This window comes from Artemia sp. Qi Xiang Cuo, chromosome 18, assembly GCF_049724085.1.
Source record: "Artemia sp. Qi Xiang Cuo chromosome 18, ASM4972408v1, whole genome shotgun sequence".
In the NCBI taxonomy this organism is placed as follows: Eukaryota; Metazoa; Arthropoda; class Branchiopoda; order Anostraca; family Artemiidae; genus Artemia; species Artemia sp. Qi Xiang Cuo.
In genome coordinates, this window is record NC_142811.1 from 24,158,049 (window position 1) to 24,173,549 (window position 15,501).

At 35.6% G+C, this 15,501-nt stretch overlaps 1 protein-coding gene across 1 annotated transcript in view; it reads left to right on the forward strand.

Moving 5' to 3' along the window:
• TM9SF2 (transmembrane 9 superfamily protein member 2) overlaps positions 1 to 15,501 on the forward strand; it is a 105,173-nt gene that overhangs the window by 33,344 nt on the left and 56,328 nt on the right. Inside the window, exons 2-3 of the mRNA XM_089104254.1 lie at positions 1,137 to 1,204; positions 4,764 to 4,857. Coding sequence (XP_088960380.1) covers positions 1,137 to 1,204; positions 4,764 to 4,857 — 162 coding nt within the window. The remainder of the gene's footprint in view (positions 1 to 1,136; positions 1,205 to 4,763; positions 4,858 to 15,501) is intronic.

Below are 15,501 nucleotides of genomic sequence, written 5' to 3' on the forward strand. Positions count from 1 at the left end.
AACTCTAGTTCATTCGCAACCATCTTGAAGATTTTTTCAGAACCAATGATCTTGAATTTTGATCCTAGTAATAGAGTAACTATCTACAATAGATCTGGTCTTGCTCGAAGCCACGGTGGGAAATTAATAAATCTCATATAAAAATCTAGAGTGTTGTACCTTCCTGATATAGACTTTTTAAGTGGGTTTTTTATTTGCACCTCATCTTGGTAGAGCTGAAGAAAAATCACATTTTTCATCATTTTTGGATCAGAAGCATATAAAGAAGCGAAGCAGTTACTATCATAGAAGTCTCTATATTCACCTTTTGCTTAAGTATAATACCAATCTATCAGAAATCCAAGAACTCCTCTATGTTTGAAAATATTCTCAGAGGTGACAGCAACTGAAAATACTTGGATAAATCTTCTGTTTTCTTTCTTATTAAGTCCAGTAAAGACTTGCTCAAGTACCACAGTACCGCAACTTGTAAAAACTGGTCTCTCATGTACTGAGATCTCTGTGATCCAGTGGCAGGGTCTGTAACAAGCAGCAAAGAATCCTGCACACAATGACAATCAATTTCATCACATATTTTTTTAAACAAATCTGGCTGAAAAACAGAAGAGACGCATTTAGCAACTCATTCTTTAAGTGCTTCTGCTACAATTTCACGAAACTCAATTAAAAGAAGTCTAAGGGTCTCAATAATAAAACTAACAGTTGAGGCAGCTACATGTTTCTCTGATTCTAATCGAAGGAGAAGCAAAGCCAGGAATAATTGTCAGGAATAATTGTTTAAGCTTTATTTAAAATTAGGTGTACAGCTTTTGCTATGAAATTGGTTTCATAAACGCAAACAGATCTAATTATTTAGATAGGAGGCGCGGTATGTTAGGCAAGCTATTACGTGGTCAGTTTTTTGGGAATTAACGAATATTTTTGAATGAAAAGATATTGTCGCCTATATTTTGCCTACAATGGTGCTGCGAAGGTATGAAGAAAATGATCAAAATGAGGTTTTTCCTAAAAAGTTATCCTTTTTACTGGAATTGCAACAGAGCACGTCCTTGGGGTTTGCTAATTGTAATGTTTCATGATCGCAAAATGCCTCTACTTTCTTTGTCTATGTTTTTTCACTTGTTTATTTTTTTCAGTCCACCGTCCAACTATTTGTAAACCGTCTTACATCAGAGGAACACATATTACCATACGACTACAGTCAGTAAGTATTATCTGTGTTTTTCTTATCATTTTCTGTTGATTCAAGCTGATGTTTCAATTTGACTAAGTATTCCAGAATTAACATTATTTTGGCACTTGACCAGCAACTTAGGACATCAAGACGCGTATGCCGATGCATGTAATTACGGTAGCTCCCTTAGTTTGCATTTGCATCTCAACGACATATTGGAACTCCCTTATCGACTTAGATGTTTTAGTTTTTTTTTTTCATAGTTTACACCATAGCAAACCTCAGGGAAGGTAGTCAATCTCAGGGAGAGGGGGCCCTCTCCCCCACCTGTGTATAGGTTTGGTTTTCACAAAACACAATATTAACGAATCCTTAAGGGTCCTTATCGTTGAATTTTGCTATTCCCCTCGGAACCTTTTCTCCCCACGGATGGTTTTCCCCGTGGAAAATCCCTTCTTGCAGAAAATCTCTTCCCCACCCAAAAAATAGTTATGTTTCACAATAACAAATGTTATGTGTAAAAGATGGGCAAATTGAACAACTTACTTTCCTTTCTCTAGGGGCTGTGGGGGATAATATTATCCCAAAGGTAGTTATTGAACCTTTAAACTATGCCGAATCAAATTGCTATCTCCAATTTTTGATCGACTGTCTTTGGAAAGAGGGGTGTGTGAGGGGGGCTTGTTGCCCTCCAATCTTTTTGGTTACTTAAAAAGCACTAGAACTTTTGATTTCCGTTTGAATGAGCCCTTTCCCGATCTTGTAGGTTCATTGGTTCGATGCGACTGCCCTTCAGAAAAACCAAAACAAATAAACACGCATCCTCGATTTTTCTGGCAAAAAAATCCACATTTTTGTAGATAGGAGCTTGAAACATTTATAGTAGGGTTTTCTGATGTAATATGATGGTTTTTCCCCCTTTTTTGAAAATTAAGCGAACTTTTTCTGGCTCTTAGCTTTTGATGGCTAACATCAAACTTAATGACTTTTCAGAAAATGTTGGGGTGGGGGGCAAATGTTTTTTCTTTAATCCAGGGGAGGCGAGGCAATGTTTTTGATTTTTCCCTATTAGAAATAACAAGAAAATGTTATTTTTTAATGAAACCCCGAAAAGGGTTTCATTTAAAGAACTAAAAAAAGAAATAGGTATTCAGTATACAGGTCTTGCAATACGGATAAATTACAAGAAAACGTGGAAGTTAAAGGCGTATTTGATAAAGATAACTAATAGATAGGATTTTCTAATGTAGAGCTAAAGAGAAGCATGATCCTTGAAGGTCACGTCTCTCCAAATTGTCATTTAGGTAAGTGATATCAAAGTTTACTTCTTTGTACGATGTTTTTATGACATTGCAATTCTAAGCATCAAAAAAATATACATTCTCAAACTTAGTTATGAGAACAAAATGTTGCGTAGTTTTCAAAATATAAATTAGAACGATAAGAAATTAGACCGGCCGTTATTAATTCAATTATCTATAAAATTGCAGGCCAAAGACAATGTTCTGAGATTTATGTCATGAAACAAAAGCCAAAGACATACATATGAGACAAAATTGTACTTGGCAAGGTCCTTTGTTTTTTCCTTTTATTGAACTTAGAATTAGCTTTGTACATTTTTAATCATATATTGTATTTATCTTAGACTAGTATTCAAGATCATTTTGTAGATATGTGACCTTCAACGATCATGCTTCTAGGGGAGGGGCAAAAAAATCTAGGAAGCCAAAAGAAAACTAAATCAACTCCTTACTTTCAGTTGAAAAAACTTGGATTTTCATTTATTTTATGATCGTTTTTCAGATCATGCCGATAAACTTCACCTGGGAAATTTTCTCCATGGAAAATTCTCTCCACGGAAAATTCCCTTCTCCCCTTCAGTATATAATTCTCTCCCGAAAAATTTGTGTATATTTCCTAATAACAAATACTATATGTAAACAATGGCCAAATAGCTTGACTTACAGTCCTTTCCCCCACGGCTTATGGAGTGTTATGTAATCCCTTATTGGACCTTTGAACTATGCTGAACCAAATTGATGTCTCAAAATTTTGATTGGATGTCTTTGGGGTCAAAATGGGCGTTAGAGGGGGGATAGTTGCCCTTGAATCTTTTTGGTTACTGAAAAAGCGCGCTAGAACTTTTAATTTCTGTTCGAATAAGCCTTCTCCCGATCTCCTAGGACCATTGGTCAGAAGCGATCATCCCTGGGGAAAAAAAACAAACACACATCCGTGATATTTCTTTTGACAAAAAAGAAACAAAATTCTATATTTTCTCAGATCGGGGCTTGAAACCTCTACAGTAGGGCTCTCTGATAAGTTAGACCTGATGTGATTTTCAGCAAGATCGCTTGACTGTTTGGGGTTGTTTCTCCTTGGCTTGTAGCTTTTGATCGGTAATATTAAACTTAATAGATTTTATATATTTGGAATCAACATAAAAAAAAAATCTATTTTTGATTGTTAATTGTTATCAAAATTCTTTTTTAGAGCTTTGGTATACTATTTGTCCTAGGCGTCCCTTGGTTAGAGTTTGTTTCGACGAACTGTTTGACATCAGGCGCATACATAAGGATTTATCTCGGGAGGGAGGTAAGGCAAAAATTCGAAAGAGATGGTCCAATTTTTTGGAAAATCTTCATAGTCTCAAGGTTTCTCGTGTGGGGACACGGGTCCAAAAGAAACCCTCCCCGCCGCCCGCTTCGTATATGTCTGACTGGCATAGATTGAAATATATTTCAAGTTAAATTTCACTTCATTTAGGTCACCGAGGAAGAATGGTGAATCGATCTTAGTTGTTTTTTTTCTTCTGAGGGTCGGGAGGGAGGGGGGGGCTTTGAACCGGTATTAAACCGAAAGAAACCACCGGTGTGCGACATGAATTTGGCCCTATTCGAAAATTCGTCCTGAAATATAAAACTTATATTTAAGAACTTAAATGGAATATAACACGTAAACATCCTGATGATTTGTTTCCTTCTTAGAAAGATTAATGGTGCTTAATTTTTCGTTAGTTTACGCTGTATGTCTATCTGCAACATGGTTAGTCATTTCTGAGTCTTAAGTAAACAGAGAAAGGTGTTGGATAATTCAATTGCAAATCTTGCAAAATGATAAAAGAAAAGAAACAAGTTAACTAGCTCTTAGGTAGGCTATTTAACGTGCATAAACACCTCAGTTTAGAAAAAGGATATTTTTATGTATATAAAATAACTTTTTTGCTATTGCACTTATATCCAAGGACTATGAAAATGCTCTGAAGCGCAAGGTCGTTTGGAATTTGTAGTAATTTTTCAATACAAAATTATCGGTTCTTTAATTTTCGAATATCTTTCATGAGATGGGGAACCCTTACTCACTCTCGCGTGTTGCTAGGATAAAATAAATTTATTAGCAAAAATGAGACAGCAGATAAATATCATTGATCCACACAAATTCTTTATGGCCTGTGAAGGAGGGGTGAAATACTCGTACTGTTTTAACACCTACCCATAAAAAAAAAACGTAGAGAGACAGAGGAAAAGTTTCAACGATTTATAAGTTTATCTATAAATTGTGGCGTTTATTTACTGCTAGTTTGTTCCAGATTCGATTTTTGTACGGCGAGTGAAGAAGTATCCCCAGTTGAGAACTTAGGTCAAGTTGTTTTTGGTGAGCGAATAAAGTCATCGCCCTACGAAGTAAGTACTTTTTAGTTATTGTGTTATCTTGGGTACTTGTTTATTTGGAAACACACCCAAGAACTGAAGTTAGGTTAATCCTAATGAGATATAACAAAACATGATTATAAAATAATACTTAAGAAACGAATTATGGAAACATAACGTAACCTAACCCCAGGGGCGTCATATAGGGGGTGGGCTGGCTGGGGCTATAGCCTCACCCTGATTTTAGGAGGGGCCCCAAATCAGTTTTCACAATTTCTGTCGATTTGATTTGAAGTTTGCAAGAACCGTAAAAAATTGTTCTCAATTAAAACAAATCCGTTTCTAATATAGGTGTACTTCCAAGGCCGTATCCAGGGGGGGTGGTTACCTGGTTTGAACCCCCCCCCCCCCGAAATTTTTGACCGAGTCGAAAATTAGTAAAACCTAGGTAAAAATCAGTAAAATTAGTCGAAATCTGAGTCAAAAATTAGTACCCCCCCCCCCCCCCCCGCGAAAAAAAAAATCCTGGATCCGCCCTTGTGTACTTCACAACAATATATAGTGCGCTTTATTTCCAAACACATTTATTTATTATTTCTTTTTCATGTACGTATCACGGTATATTTTTATTGCCTTGTTGTTACAGCCACGGTGACCAGCTTTCATTACAATAAAGTAATTGGGCCCAGGATCTGTAATTAAACTATACATGTCGGTTATGTGATTCTGGAGCAGTGATCCCCTCCATATATACGTATTATGCACTCTATATTTCTTTGAGACTGTTTGTGAATCTGTTCTGACTCTTTTCTGAGTCGTGTGTGACTCAGGTCTGCTCTGTTTCTGGACTTGGTAAATATACCACTATTTTATACAACGATGTACTTTTTGCGTTCCTAGTAGCCATAGACGTATTATCAAAGAGTTCGTGGTAACGAACTATAAGTAAGGAGTAACCCGGCTCAATAATAAGCGAGACTCTAAAAAAGAGGAATTTTGACACCAATAGATACATCAAAAGAATTGTGTTTTTATGCTAGTTATAAATATATAAGTTTCATCAAGTTTAGTTTGACCCATCAAAAGTTAAGATCCTGAGAAAATTTGCCTTATTTTCGATAAAAGGAGGAAACGCCCCATAAAAGTAATAGAATCTTAATGAAAATCACGCCATCATATTCAGCGTATCAGATAACCTTACTGTTGAGTTTTGAAGATCCTATCTGCAAAAATGTGAAATTTTCTATTTTTTGCCAGAAGAAAGATCACGGTTGCGTGTTTTTTTTTTTTTTTTTTTTACCAGAAGTGATGGTATCGACCCAGGGGACCTAGAATGTCGCGAGAGGGCTCGTTCGAACGGAAATTAAAAGTACAAGTGCCCTCTTTAAGTAACCAAAAATTTGGAGGGCAACTAGGCCCCCTCCCACGCTAATTTTTTTCCCAAAGTCACCGGATTAAAATTTTGAGATAACCTTTTTGTTCAGCATAGTAGGAAAATCTAATAACTATGCCTTTGAGGACGACTTAATCCCCCACAGTCCCCAGGGAAAGGGCTGCAAGTAGGGCAAAGCTTTGCCCATTGTTTACATATAGTATTGGTTATTGGGAAGTATACAGGCGTTTTCAGGGGGTATTTTTTCTGGTGGGGGGGGTCGGGGGAGCTGGTTACGTGGGAGGATCTTTCCATGGGGTAAGATAATTTTCATGAAGAGGGCGCTGGATTTCCCAGCATTGTTTAAAAAAAATCAGAAATTAAATGAAAAAAAAACAGTTTTTTTCAACTGAAAGTAAGGGGCAACATTAAAGCTTAAAACGAACAGAAAATATTGCGTATCTAAGGGGGGGGGGGGGGTTGGCCCTCCTCAATAGCTCGCTCTTATGCTAAAAAATTTTTCAACTTTTAAAAGAAGTTATTATTCTAATTAAACAGCCTTTGTGATTCAGGAGTCATTCTTAAATAACTTAAACAAAAATCAAACTTAGGTTATTATAAGGTTATTATTAGTTAAAAAGAAAAGTAAATTTAATACGCAGATTACGTTTTAATTATTCATATACGGTGAGCCAAATTCAAAGCCTGTATTAATTCAAAAGCGTTCATAAATTAAATAAAAAAAAAAAAAAAACTTTTTTAACTGAAAGTAAGGAGCAACATTTAAACTTAAAACGAACAGAAATTATTCCGTATATGAAAGGGGCTGACCCCTCCTCAACGCCCCACTCTTTCCGCTAAAGTTTGACTTTTTGTCACAGCTCTTCTTTTTAAAACAATAAAAATCTAGCGTAAAGAGCGGGGTGTTGAGAAGGGGCCAGCCCCTTTCATATACGGAATAATTTCTGTCCGTTTTAAGTTGTTTTATCAGTAATTTTTATTAGATTTCAGAAAAATAAGAAAGATGAGTAAAACATATTATATAAAAGGACAATTCAAAGAATCGATAATGATCTTGAAGAATGATACTTAATCTCACACACCAAAGATCAGAACAAAACGAGGATATGCAAAAGGATAAGATTTGTTTATAAGACAGTTAAAAAGAAATTGTACCAACAATCAAAGACAAAATATTTCGACTTCACAAACGAAAGGCTTTATTAACGGGGGGGGGGCTTAGCTTGAACCAAGTTATGAAAAAGGTAAAAAAAAATAAGAAAAACTCAACAAATAAGAGCTATACAAGAGCAACCATAGCATTGAAAGAAAACCTTAAACCTATCAATTGTTATTAGTTTAAGGAAATTTCCGATTGGGGAGAGGAAATTACTGTTGAACATCTAGAGGGAGGTGGAAATTTGTAGTTTTTTACATTTTTCTTTGAAAATACCAGGGGAGAGTCATTAGCGGCCAATTTACAGATGGGCAAGCCTGTATTATATCACTTGTACCGCATGCAATTTACATTAATTGCCATCCTCATAGACTCAACCTTGTTTTGGGTGATTCCATTCAGAACTTGAGATGTATAGCATCTTTTTTCGCCACTCTTCCAGAGCTGTATTGTTTTATCGAGAATAGCAGTAAACACTACCAACTGTTTGTTAATGTTCAGAAAGCCACTGGCATAACTGTTCTTCAGTTGGATTAATCATCTACTATAAGATGGGGATACTGGAATAGATCGGTAATGAGAGTTATGAGAAATTTGATGTTGATGTTTAGTGAAAAGGCTCTTAGGAAATTGTTGGATTTCAATACTATGTTTAGAAAATATATTTAAATTTATAAAATTATTATATAAAATCAACTTATAAAAAATACATAGTTAGAAAATATTTTTAGAAAAATGAGACCTTGTCGGTTCTCAGTGTTACAATAAAACTGTAAATTAATTTCCAACTTAAGTTATCTCTGTATTCATTAAACATATTTAAAGTGCTTCTTGGTATTATATGTTAATTTCAGAAGTGGCCTGTACTAAACCACTGTGAAGAAATAATTGTTGTTCAACAGATTTGAGTTGACCAATTCAGGGGGCCTACAGAGGTTGCTTAGCTCCCCTTAGTTCAGAATGAAATTGCCCCACTGCCTAACCCCCTCCTAATGTGCAAATATATAGCCCAAATTATACGAGTACGATGCTTTCTGTTAATTCCAGTGCATTGTATCATCCATCAGTTGTTTTTGTAGTTATGAAACCAGTTTTCTAAGATGTAACCTAAGCGTAATTCTTGAATGTGTTTCCAATAACCGACAAGTACCTTATCTTATTTTGATTTTAGCCTAATGGTTCTGTTGGAAGTTCTTGAAAGATATATTATATTTTCAAATAGGCTGTTATATCAGTAGGCCTATATTATTAATGGCAATTTTAGGACTTTTTAACTGAAACTTCCACTCTTTGAATCTTCGATGAGTCAACTTCAACTTTTCATTTTTTGACGGTGTGACGCTTGAGCGCCACCTGGAAACTTCCCAGGGGAAGTGCTACCAAGATGTAAATGGGAATACTTCCCATTTTTTAGTGTCTTCTTGTTTTCAGGGGGCTATTGCCCTCCCCTCCCTCCAGCTGGCGTCCATGGTGTGACGCCGATTACCCAACTTTGCCTCCAGCTTTTTTAATAATAGGGTCCATTTTTATGAACATGGGAGTTGGATTCATGCTCACCTACCATCCTCGTGAAAACAACCATTTTGCTCAATAAAAAGGTGGATTTCTTCATCCAGTTTTACTCTGATCTCAACTCAAGGCAGAGTTGACCTAGAATTGTCCGTCCAGTTCAACAAGAGATGGATGAGAGGAGAACGGAGGCAAAAAAAATACTTTCATTAAACAAATCTATTGCGAAAACAGGTTCACGTTGAGTCAGCTCGCTTCTTCGTGAAAATGGGCCATTCTTTTGGTGCTTTGATTATGTATTAAGGGTTATGTTCCCTGCGTAAATTTTAGTATGTTATTTTTGTTCTCTCATACTACGGTTTTCATATATCGATGAAAAAAAGACAATTTTGATTGCATTCCATAGCTGACATCTAACTATCCATCTACCAAATCACATTTTGGAAATTTAATGCATATGCTTTTTTAGATTCGAAATACGTTTAAATTGGTTGAAAATTCTTAAAAAAGACTATTTCCATATTTTTAAAGCAAGATTAGAATCTTCCTCAGAAAAAAACTAAGTAATATTATAATTCTGGCTGGATGAATGGTATATTTTCCGGCCCGATGATATAAGTATTTTGTCCTTTTTGTGCAAGTTAGGTTTTGTCCTTTTTGTGCAAGTTACAGCAGCAGGATTGTCGTGAAATTTCTAGTTTCAGAGGGAAAATATACCTCAAGGATGGTATTTTATCGTTTGATGTCAATTTTTTTTTGTTGGTTTAACTAATATTCTCAAGTTGTCATTTGGGTACTTGCGTGTTATATCGACCACACTCAAGAAGTGAAGTTAGGTTAATCGTAATGAAATATACCAAAATCTGATGACAATATAATACTTCAATAACGAAATTATGGAAAATGCAATAAAGAACTATGGACAGCAAGCCGCCCAGAACTCATTATATTAAATACCTAACCATTATATTTAATACCTAACCTATATATTAAATATTTAGGTATAATATACCTTCATATTAGTTTATTTTAGTTTATCTAAAATATTAGTTTATCTTCCCTCTTTGTACAGGCCAATGAGCCTTTGGGGGAATAATAACATGTTATATTGTATGTGTATCTAATGAGGAATAAAACTTATCTTATCTTACATATTAGTTTATTTTACTCAGAATAAGCTAATTATCTCCGAATGCGGACAGAGAAACCGGTTTTACTCAGATCAAGAACATAAGTGTGGTCAGGATAGCCCGTAAGTACTGTTATTTGTATTAAAATTGTGTGCAGTGGGGTCTGTAGCTTCCGTGAAAAACCATGGACCCGGCCTGCTTTGATATTGAATGCTCGATATATCCCTTTTTTTAACTTTTCTGATTCGTAGTATAGTAATGACTATTACTTGCTAAATCGTAATGGGAAAGTCGTCTCTGAAGTTCTTAATAATATATTCTAATCTTTAGTGGCAACTCTAGTTTTCATTGTGCGATAAAAGTACAAAAAGTGCATATACCCTGTTTCAAGATTGAACAGTCAAGATAACCATCCTCAAATAGGCTTCAGGCCTTCTGTCGTGAGTTGCAACGTGAAGCTGGCTTTGCTTTTCCTTGTTTCTAATATTCGCGACTAGGCGAAAGCTGACATACCGTTATTCGTGAGAAGACGAGGGTTGGCAAGACTTGGGAAGCGAATCGAGCCCGCTAGTGGTTCGCGTTTCTCGCTGGTGTTTTCCTTTGTTTCGTTAAATTCAAGTTATTATGCTCATGGCTTTAGTAAAATTTTCAGGTTTGAATCTTTTGTACATTTTATGATCAATTACTTCAAGAAATGAACAGTAGTTTTGAAAATTTTGCAAGATAATGACTTAGATTAATTATTTATTTATTAATTCCAAAATACGGTAAGCTTCACCAAGCTTGTCGCACTAGACACTATAACTATTTATGGCCACGAGTTTAAACATAAAAATTGATCATAACAACGAAAACATGGTCGATTTTTAAATAACTTGCTTTTTCACTTGTTATTCGCAACTAGCTGGTATGATTTTCACTAGGTGTAATAAGTCAGCTGTGTTTTCCATTGGTTTCTCGCGTCTGACACTTTTTTGTCGTTCAGACACGGCTTGTTGCGAGAAAAGGCCTTTTATTAGCCTACAAATCAAACATTGACCAAATTTTGCTGATGACAAAATTTAACTAATTTAAAGTTCATTGTCCTTATCGCAACCGCTCACCATTTTTTCTGGACTTGTTTTGGCTCTTGTTGCAAGTCTCATTCTATAGTTGTTAAACCTGATCCTGACGTATGCATGCACCATAAGCAACTCTCAGTTTGTTTTCTAATTAAAAAAAGTAACCTGAATAAAACGAGTTTTTTTCTCAAAGATGGGTTGATGGTATACTAGTGTAGTAAAGAGATTGTCGGTATTATATTTTCCGTATGCTGTTTTGCCAAGTGTTAAAGTCATGTTTCAATTTTTTTAAGTTTTTCAAACCTTTATAATACCAAAGTCTTGTATCAATTGTTAAGTACACTATTAAAGTTTCAAGGCTATTTTGGACTTGTATTTAGGCTGGAAACAACTTTTGTCTATCATTTTTTTTTTTGTCTGTCTGTTTTCTAAAATAAAATAAAAAAATAATCTGAGTTTTTTCTTTTTTTAATGGGATGATGGTGTAGTAAAGAAATTTTGGACATTGTATTTTCTGTATGCTGTTTTGCCAAGTGTAAAAGTTTTGTATCAAAGGTTGCGTACATTATTAAAGGCTCAAAGCAATTTCAAAGGGAAGGCGTCATAACATCTAACCGTCAGGACCACTAACGTCAGGACATAAGACAAAATCCGTCATAATATCTAAAATTTTAAAACTTTAGTTTTTGGGGTTTAGGGGGGAAAGGTACCTAGTTCAGTTTAAGTTACGCATTTAATATATGCTATGCTTTACCCCCGCCCCTCCCCCCTGATGTGGAAATATATAACAGAAATTTGTTTCTAAACTTTTTTTTAAGTTCATATAAGTTTATTAATCCACATTCATAAACAAATAAATAAATTAAACAACACTTTCACGCTGGAGAAAACCTACGAAGGTTTGTGATCGCGCGAAACTCCACGTAACTACTTAGCTATTAACTTAACTATCTACATAAACCTCAACTATTTGATTAAAACTATTATAAATAAACCAAAAGTAGATAAACTATATCCTATATATATATAAATAATAATAATAATAATAGTAAAAAAAAAATAATCACTGAATTAAAAATGATAATACATAAATAAAATATGAAAGAAAAATAATAATAACCAGTCCAGTTTCCATCAGTCACTATACTCAACTCCCTCCCCCACCCTGCCAACCTAACCTTAGCTCCTACCCACCCTTACGTTCCCACCCCACCCTTACCACTTCAGCTTTTCTTACTCCACTACCCAACCTACCAAAAATAATAAAATTTAAAAAAATACCCCCCAAAAATAATCTTTTAAATTATTTTTAAATTGAGGTACATGTTCTGCCGCTCTAATGATCAATGGTACATCATTCCATACTGATGGACCCAGGTGTGTCATTGAAAATGAAGACCTGGTACCACGACGCAAATCAACAACTGTATTATCACTTTACCTACTACTACTACTGCTAACAACTTACCGCAGCACCAAACCATCTGAAGGAAACACATCTACGCATGCTCCTTCTCCATCCCAATCTATTTAAAGCCTCTCTTTTCACACCCGCCCACGAATTTCCCATTTCCTTCAAATCTTTCTTTATGACGTTCTCCCACCCCAGACGGGGACGACCTGCTTTCCGTTTAGCCCCAGATGGTTGGCCGAAAAGAACAATCTTAGGCAATCTGTCATCCTTCATCTGCACAACATGCCCTAACCACCTCAACCTTTCTTTCATTATAGACCAAGAGAGTGGTATTGAACCACATTTTTCGTATATCCTTTTGTTTGAAATACGGTCAGCCGGGTACCCAGAACAATCCTTAAGAAATTTCTCTGGAAAACATCTAGAAAATCTTCATCCGCTTTTCGGAGCGTCCATGCTTCCGAGCCATATTTGACCACTGTCATCACTGTAGCTTCTAAGATTCTAATCTTGGTTTGCAGACTTATCTTCCTATTCTTCCAGACTTTTTTTAACTGTGAAAAAACACCCTGAGCCTTGGTTATTCTATTTTTAACATCTTCACTGCTCCCACCATCTTTACTAATAATACTACCAAGGTAAGTGAAGCTGCCCACCTGATCAATCTTTTCATTACCCAACGTCACCTTTTCATCTTCACTTATTCCTAGCCTTAGTGACAGTCTTCATAACATTAATTTTCAAACCAATACTAGCACTCTGAACTCGCAAAACCTCTAAAACTTCATTTATTTTGCTCACACTTTCATCTAGGATGCTTAAATCATCAGCATAATCCAAGTCCAGGAGAATCACTTTACCTAGTACCATAATTATGCAGGTCACTATTAATTTGGTAAAAATTCTTAAAAACATTAGGGATTAAACCAATCTTACACTGAAACACAAATCCTGCAGCCCGGTAATCTCCTATCTGATCTACATTAAGGAGCTTCAGAGATCTAAAACCAGCACATGTGTCATGTACGTCCTGGACATACCTACCGATTGTTCTGACAGCTTTATTTTGTGGAACTTGCACTCTTCTATAGTTGCATAAGAAGTTACTGCTACATAGGACGCAACCGTAGGAGATATATGGATAAACCAACGAATAATATATAGTTAAAAGTATTCTTTGAGGGAGAAAGTGCTGCAGATGTCGAAGTATTCCTACCCCACGGGCAATTTTTGATGAAATTGCTTCACTGTGACACTTCCATGACAGATGGCAATCAAGATAAAAACCAAGGTAGCGGAGATGATCAACTTGCTGAACCAGATTACCACATAAATTTACTACCTGGCCAGACACATCCAGTGGTGTACCAACTCTACAAAACGTCATTAAAAATATCTTGCTAATATTTACACAGAATAGACTTAATGAAGTGAAAATCTCCAGCCTTTCCAATGCGAGATTCGCTTTTCTCACCAGGTCCTTCACAGATGAGGCAAACACAGTTAAAACGGTATCATCAGCAAACGATTTAAGACACGCATCTTTCAAATAAAGACGCATGAGATCAACATAGATGAGGTAAAGCAGGTGACCTAACACTGATCCTTGTGGTACTCCACACGCCACTGGAAATGCTGCTGAACCCACATAATTCAATACTATTTTGAGGTATCTCCCTGTGAGGTAACTTTCAAACCACTTCAAGCACTTTCCTTGCACACCTAACGACTCTATCCGACTTAGCAGAGTTTGAAAATCAACTGTATCGAATGCTTTGCGAATATCTATAAATATAGACAAAGGTGTTTCACCTCTGTCCATACCACTGTTGATTTATTCCAAAAGTTGTTGCAAAGCATTCGTCGTCGAGTGCCCTTTGCGAAATCCGAATTGGGTGTCACAGCAAATCATTAGTCTGTAGGAAACAATATAGACAGGAAAAATGCCCTTTTCAAGTGACAGGTTTATAATAAAAATCAGACACGGTAGAATATAATGCATTATTGCCTTAAACGCTCGAAGAGATAAGCTGCCCACTTCCGCAGAATTTGATTTCAGAGATTTTATTATTTTAAGTAGTTCATCACTTGTACACGGATCAAAGGCTAATTCAAAACTCTCACCTCTATTATCACATATAATGTATTCTTGAATCTGTTGACATTCTTGAACCTTTTTTTACACTATTTTGCACTTTAATACCAATATTGGAGAAAAAATTACAAAATTCATTTGCAATTCCAGACTTATCAGCAGAGGCGAACCCTTCAAATTGTACTTCATTCCTTCCAATTTCAGCATTCCCATTGGTCACTTCATTTATCAGTTTCCATGTTTCTTTCATATTCCCTTTACAATTTGAAAACTTTCCATCGTAATATTCGGCCATAGCTTTGCGACGCAATTTGTTCACTAAATTGCGCTGTTTTTTGAACATTTCATACGAAACATCACTTTTATCATCTAGATATTTTTGATAAAGCTCAATCCTTAGCTTTCTTTCTTCCAATATTTTACTCGTTATCCATGCCTTACGGGGCTTCTGTTTTTTCATTTTTATTACCTTAATAGGACACACGCTATCAGAAATGAGTAAAATAACAAATACTATATTATCAAATGATCTCTTATGAGGATTCTTCTTCAGAGAACACAGGAGTATAGTCGATAAAACTAACCTCCCCCGCAAACATTTGAAGATTCCTTTTTTTTATTAACCTTGTCTATATTTTCTTTTTATTTGATCTGTGCAACTGACACTTCATAACACTCACCAATGGAAGATGATCAGAACCAGGAAAGGCCACAACGTCAGCAAAACAAAGCTTCAAATTGGCAGAATGAACGAAAATATTATCAATTAGGGTTGCACTCTGTCCAGTAATCCTCGTGGGTACAGATCATTCGATATCAAAAAATTTTAAAAATCAACATTAAGATTAGACAAATCAAGCAGGTTAAAATGAATATCACCCATAACAATATGACTAGCTCCAGCTGGTACCTTTGAAAT